This window comes from Abramis brama (genome assembly GCF_963993115.1).
Source record: "Abramis brama genome assembly, chromosome: 6".
NCBI lineage: Eukaryota > Metazoa > Chordata > Actinopteri > Cypriniformes > Leuciscidae > Abramis > Abramis brama.
The window spans coordinates 24,881,045-24,888,058 of NC_139968.1; the positions used below are offsets into that span (position 1 = coordinate 24,881,045).

At 39.2% G+C, this 7,014-nt stretch overlaps 1 protein-coding gene across 1 annotated transcript in view; it reads left to right on the plus strand.

The window, feature by feature from the left end:
- cntnap5b (contactin associated protein family member 5b) overlaps nucleotides 1–5,541 on the plus strand; it is a 66,364-nt gene extending 60,823 nt beyond the window's left edge. Inside the window, exons 19-24 of the mRNA XM_084116804.1 lie at nucleotides 773–997; nucleotides 1,397–1,530; nucleotides 2,598–2,685; nucleotides 2,894–3,097; nucleotides 4,044–4,115; nucleotides 4,462–5,541. Of these exons, the coding sequence (XP_083972930.1) occupies nucleotides 773–997; nucleotides 1,397–1,530; nucleotides 2,598–2,685; nucleotides 2,894–3,097; nucleotides 4,044–4,115; nucleotides 4,462–4,664 (926 nt within the window). The 3' untranslated portion in view covers nucleotides 4,665–5,541. The remainder of the gene's footprint in view (nucleotides 1–772; nucleotides 998–1,396; nucleotides 1,531–2,597; nucleotides 2,686–2,893; nucleotides 3,098–4,043; nucleotides 4,116–4,461) is intronic.
- Nucleotides 5,542–7,014: the final 1,473 nt, after the last annotated feature.

Here is a 7,014-nt window from a genome sequence, read left to right on the forward strand (position 1 = left end):
ACTCACCGATTCCCCGCCATTGACGGATTATTTTTCACACACAATCTCGATAGTTTTGCTGTTCATCAAAAACAGTTTGTTTTAACTTTGGCATCCTCCTCACTTCTCTACGGCGTATCAAAGAGCGTTCCAGAAGGAGGACGTTTAAGAGCTCGGTAACCTTGATTTCTGAAGACAGCGCTGTGCCCACAGATTGCACCTGATCAAAGCTGAGCAGGATAAAACATGAGATATTCAGTGCAATTCTGCTATTCTCTGTTTGTCTCGCTGTTCCGATATGGCTTGCATCCATGACCGTGAACCGTAGTTGTTTGGATGAATTTCGCTCAAAGGGCTGCAACCTGACCAATCCCAGCGGACCCTCCCTGCCCATCACGCTCAATGCTAAACCTCTCTGCTGTCAATACAGCCTTTATCACATTTGATCCTCTGATATGTCAGACAGCCGAGCCATTCAGCTCTCTGTGAATGAGACTTTCTTGGCTTTGCATTTTCTTTATTGGACTCTAGAGGGATGGTGTTTCTATTCTGATAATATTATGAGTAAATGAACACCGTGAGATGCCCAAGGGTCGGTTGCAGTCCAAGCATAATTTTGCATTCATTTAGAGTTAAATGGTTCATTTCCTCTGTCCATTCAGCATTGTGTCCTTGTTCGACAGCGCATTAATATGCTGATAGGGAAACACAAACACGGCCAATCACTGTCTAGGATCTGGCCACAAGCATTTGCGACAACGTTTTCACACTTTTGTGTTTTCTTTCTTTCCAGAAGTTTCCGTGTCCTTTGAAAGCGGGTCTTCGGTGACCTACACCTTCCAGGAACCGTTTTCCGTGATGCGCAACCATACCCGTCAGTCCTCGGCTATCTTCGCCCAAAGCAGCAATTCGCGAGAGAGCATCGCTTTCAGTTTCCTCACGACTCAAACGCCCGCCATGCTTCTGACAGTCAACACCTATCATCAACAGTACATGGCCATTATTTTGGCTCACAATGGTACTAACATAAGATTACTATGATATTGTCATTACTTTGATGTATATTGTATAGTAAAATGTATATAGGAATTTATATAACTTATTTTTTTTAGGATCTTTTTGCATTCTCATTTCATTATATATGAAGTTTTTCTATTTTATTTTGTCCTGTTAAGGCCTTGTATCAGCCAATCAAAGCTGTTTGTTGATTACCTTCAAACTGTCTGTAGATGATTATTACAACGATGGTGATGATTGGAGAGGAGCATCTTTTTCTGTTTCTTATATTTCAAAACAGCGGTCAAGCTAGCAATTACCCTCATCAGTGAGTCATTCAAAGTGTGTTGTGCTGACTTGATTCTGTCTCACTTATGTCTCAAATTGCCTGCCTTTCTCGCGTCTCATTGGCATCCCACAGGGAGTTTGCAGATTTGGTATCGGTTGAACAGAGAGAAAGAGCCTGACATCTTTACGCCAACGTCTTTTAATTTGGCTAACGGAGAGCTCCACAGAGTCCAGATCCATAGAGAGGGAAGGGACATGTACGTCCAGGTGAGAGATGCCTATATTTCAAACAACAAAATTAATTTCATAAGAAATTGGCACCATAGTATATGTTTTGTGGAACCAACTAACTTGCAATAATGCACATGAAAAGTGCAAAACCAAAACAAAACCAAGACACTGTGAATAAAAATGGTTTTACGAAAAATTTTCACACAAATTCAATTGAAAAGTATGCGTCGCAGTCATGCTACAATTTACACAAGTATGGTTTTACCAACAAATTGCACAAATTCAATTAAAGATGCGGGTCGCCTTCATGCAACATTTACTAAAGAGTTTTCTGAACAATTTACACAGAAATTTAATTAAAGATGTACAGGTTGCAGTCATGCAACAATTTACGTACAAATAGTTTTATGAGAAATTGCACAGAAATTCAGTTGAAGATGTGAGTTGCAGTCATGCAACAATTTACGTAAGTTTTATAAAAAAAAATTGCACAAAGATTTAACTTAAATATGTGCGACAAATTACATATGAATGGTTTTACAAACAATTTCGTGCAATTCGTGTTTTGCAATGTATTTAGTAACATTTGCACCAACATTTTTATGTCTAGGTCAAATTTATGTACAATTAGTTTTATGAACAATTTGAAACAACTCGAATAAAGGTGTTTTGCATTGTGCAACAATTTACATAAAAATGTTTTTTAGAAAATGCATATTCGATTTACGCTTGAATAGTTTTACACAGTTTACAATGACATTGTGTTGCACTCGTTTTTCAAGATTGAGTACCGATATTGCTTTGGGAGAGTTGTAGCATCCTTAATCGCATTCCTCTCAATTGATTTAGATCAGATTTGTTTTTAGTCTGAGTTGACTGATGATACATTGAAGTTTTGTATCCACCCTGGTAGCACAGAATTTATGAGCAGTGCTTAAATTCAAGGGTGTTATCAGTATTCTTCACACCGTGTTGCGGATTAACACGCAACATCTTTTCTCTCACACCAATAAAATATCTAAGTATTTGTGGAATCTTATGAATGTCACGCACCATCTCTCTCTTTTTGTCTGGTTTTCTCTCTGTATCCTTCTCCTTCTTAGATTGATAAAGATACCAATCTGAAATACAGCCTGTCCACGGACAAAGAGTTGATCACGATAAGGTCTTTGACATTGGGGAAAGTCACAGGTAGGCGGCTTAATTAAACTCCAAGATTAAAGCTGTGGGTGTGAGGCTATTGCTTAACTGACTAATTCACCACACCAAGCCAACTTGAGTTAGTTTGATGGGCAAGAATTTTTCGCTTAGCACTATTTTTGCTAGTTGTTGGGACAAATATCAAAAAACCTCCTGTCCACCAATCACAGTTGAGGTACCGTCTCATTATCGTTCTCAGGTCGAGCTGGTGTAGACGAGGAGGTTCTCCAGGCAGGATCGAAAGGTTTCATTGGTTGTCTGTCTTCAGTTCAGTTCAACCATTTGGCTCCTCTCAAGGCGGCCATATTGAATCGAGCCAGCTCGTTGGTTAGCGTTCTTGGTAACCTGGTAGAGTCAAATTGCGGAGAGCTGGCGGATAAGTCTTCATCCAGATCTTTGTCAGGTTGGTAAAGCTACCATTAGTATCTTACGTTTTCAACAAATGAATGGGATCAGGGTACGGACAACAAATTGTAAGAAATTAACCCTATTGTGAGGTTAAAGTCACATCTTTATTTACAATTAATCAGTGGTACCAGATCATATGTAAACAGTTGAATAGGACATTCCAGAATCACACACAAGTTAAATGAAATTGAATATCAAATAAAGATCCATTACTGTGCTCCTCATACCAGAGTCCGGTATATTTTAAGGAGATTTTATTTAATTGATGCATAGTTATCTTCTCTTAGAAAATTAACACTTTCGAATACATTTTTACAGTCAACCCTAAATTACATTTTAGAATGTTTATCCAAAGCAAACTTTAAAAACCTGATTTAGCTATGGAAGCTTGTTTCCGCTACTGAATACTTTTTATTTCCGAATTCTGCCTTTTTTTCTCGCAATTGCGAGCTTAGATAGCATGGCGTTCAATTGAGACCTCTATCTTGCAATTCTGAGATGATCAGAATTGCAAGATATAAAGTCAGAATTGTGAGATATAAACTCGCAAATTGTAAGAAAATGTCAGAATTGTGAGCTGAATTGTGGGATAAACTCACAATTGTGATTAATTAAATCAGAATTGCGGGATATGATCTTGCAGTTGTTAGTTATACAGTCAGAATTGTGAGATATAAACTCGCAATTGTGAAAAAAAAGTCGCAATTATCTTTTTTTTTTTTTATTCAATGGCCGAAACAAGCTTCCATATAATGGCTCTATTATTATATTTCAACTTGTTACTCGCCATGAAAATAGCCAAGGAAGCTGGCATGACGTTAAAACATCAACCAGTCAAACCAACAAACCAGCCAACATTGTCAGGTAGGTATTAAGTCAACGTTCGAATTGAAGGTACAATTTAATGTAATTTCCATATCATTTATTCATTTTATTCACAGAGCACGCAGATACAGGAAGTAGAGGGAAGAAACTTCCGAACGCTACCCAAAATGATTCTGCGGTAATTGGAGGTATGTGCTACTTTCCCGCTTAATTTTTTAAAAGCAAATTTGTTATGAAATCAAACCTTTTTACGAATATTCACAGAATTATATCATGTCAACTTTCGGTAAGGTATCTTGGAGGTGCAAAAGTTGACACAAAAGGTGTAGTCTCATTAGGAAACTTTTGCGTGCAAAAAAGGTCCATTGTCCAAAGCGCAGAACTTGAACACAGGCAAAATCACGCAAAACCCTGAATCATGCATTCCTTTTGTAATGACTGGATTTTGCCCATGGAATTTCGGACTAACGGAAAAAGTTAACTTTCTGCGATTGCATCGGCACAAGCGCCACTTACTTATTCTGTCTCTCGTAGGTTTAATAGCAGCAGTAGTGCTCATTACCCTCTGCGCCGTGGCTGTGATGACCCGTTTCCTGTACCGCCATCGACACGAACGTACCCGGCAGCTGGCCACCGTCAAGGAGAAAGATCACCAGCCCAGGCCAGAACTCCGATACCGGGCCGAATTGGACCTACACAGTGCCATGAGAGACAGCAGGAAAGAGTACTTCATCTGACCTGTGGCATACGAAACTCGTGACCCCCGCTGAGTCGCTGTGACCCTGTGTTGTGCGCCAACTCAGTGGACAGGGATTGGGGACAGGAAGTCAGCTGAGCCTCTTGGACACAGCCAGTGCCCTTCACCCTCCCAACCACTGTCCTTTAGCATCCAGGATTCAGGGAAAAGAAAGTTCACAACACTGATATGTTGAATTATAGTGGTGCGCAAGCAGCGTGGCGGATTTTAACAGACCGGGTTCATATCGGTGGTTCTTTGCTGCAGTTTTAGACAAAATGTTCCCAAGAGTTAGAAGATCAGGTGGCTTCAAAGCTCTGAAGCGTTCCCAAACATGGCCTTCAGCCCTTCGCAGAGAATGGAGAATCAAACGTTTGAAGCGACTCTTTTGCTTTCAGGGCTAATTATTTAACCAGACAACAAAGAGATTACAGAATGGTTTGTGTGCGCACACATGCGAATCACTCTGGCAGAAAAACAAACACTCGACGGTCTCCACTCTGTGGACTGTGACCAATCAAACGGCTCTGGTGCTGTACTAATCCGGCACGAATGGTCTTGTTCAGCCACGGGCGAGCACAATGTAGTGATGCAAATAAAGTGGGTGATGTTACCAGTGGGGATCTTTCACTTCCTCCTTCCTTTGCTCTGTTTCTACATTCACTCTTGTTTCCTTTCCTAAGGACTAATTGAAATGGCATTCACGATGCGTTTAACCTAACAGTCATGTGACGAATCTCAGAGTGAAAGAGCAGGAAATAATGACTTGTTTGTATCCATGCTTGTATCCTCGTGAAAAGTGGGTATTACGGGTGGTTGGAGGGGCTGGATTGCTGATGTCATCTAAAAAGGAGGCGGAGCAAGTTTTTTTTTTTTTGGTATTTGGAGTAATTTGAAGCAATGATTCATTCGAAATTCAAAAAGACCAGGCACCATTTCATTATGGTTATGTGATATATCTCAGAGTGAAACAATAATGTAGAGTGGGATGTTGTGTTTTGTTTGATTCAACAAGATTTGATTGGATTGTGAAAAATAGGCTTAAAAATTGGTCAGTATTATTTTTCCTGCCACACACGGTCTTAGTTACATCAGCAGAAAAGTTAAGTGGTATCAGATATGGAATAAGTTAAAAACATTGATATGTGCACAATAAAACCAGTGACATTTGTTTAAAAAAAAATTAGGCCTACATAGTGTCAATTTCCATTTAGACTAGTCCTTAAAGACCCCATGAAATGATTTGATGCAGTTTTCTTTCCTGTACTGACTTATTTCCTGTTGAAAAAGGAAATCGAGGCACAATGTATCAAAGGGCTTGTCCTTTATGCAGTGAACTAAAGGCTTTCGGCTATTTCATGGCTAAATCATGATTTTCAACTGATTTTGATAATCAGTTGTAGTTGGAATCTGGCGGAGGAAAATTCTCAGTCTAATGGATTTTATTGGACTCAAATATGTGTAGTCCAAGATCAGTCTTGGTCTGTTTTGATAGTAGATGAAGACTGTAAATGTGAAATGCGTAGAGGTGCTAAGCATTTATTTAGTCCATTTTTAAAGGTGTGCTAGCAAATAAACAGCCTCAAAGCTAATAGACGTGATCTTACAAGCCACAGAACTCCAATTTTGATTTCATAGGGTCTTTAAGGAAAGTTATAGGGTCAATTTAGATTTTATGTTGTCTTTATAGTTTAAGACTCATTCGTACGGTGCATCTGTTTCTGGTGTTATTACTCTATCACATGCTCTTACAGATTTTCTTGTTGAAAGTGCATGTCTGATACACCCCTAAGGATGTTCCAGGCCCTAACCCGACCCCTAAAATCTGAGGTCAGTGATTGGTTGGAAGATATGTTGTTCCAGAACCAAAAAAAAAGTTGTTGAAATGATGTTCTACTTGCATAAATCACGTTAATTTGGTATCAGCAACATTTTTGCATTGTAAACTCTCTGCCAAGCCTGAAGAACTTGAAATAAGGCCTCAATGTCCCAAACAAAGAAGGTACATTTTCTTTCATGTTTACCAGTGTAAATTCTCATATGCTGTTAAAACGTGACCACAATGTCTTTTCTGGGAACAAAATGTTCCACTGAACAGAAGTTTTCACACTGAAGTGCATCACACCAGTCCACAATAAACTCTTAGACTGGGAATATGAGAATTCATTCTGTACTGGTGGGACCTAATTCTATTGCATTATATTCCAGAGGAACCGAGTAATGGAGTCAAAATATCATTCACATCCTTTTAAAGGTTGCCAGGTCTTTCCCGTATGAGCCTCAAATATGTCTTAGATCATATTAAGATTTCTTCCTTGCCGCTCTGAGATATAATCTAAACATAATTGGTT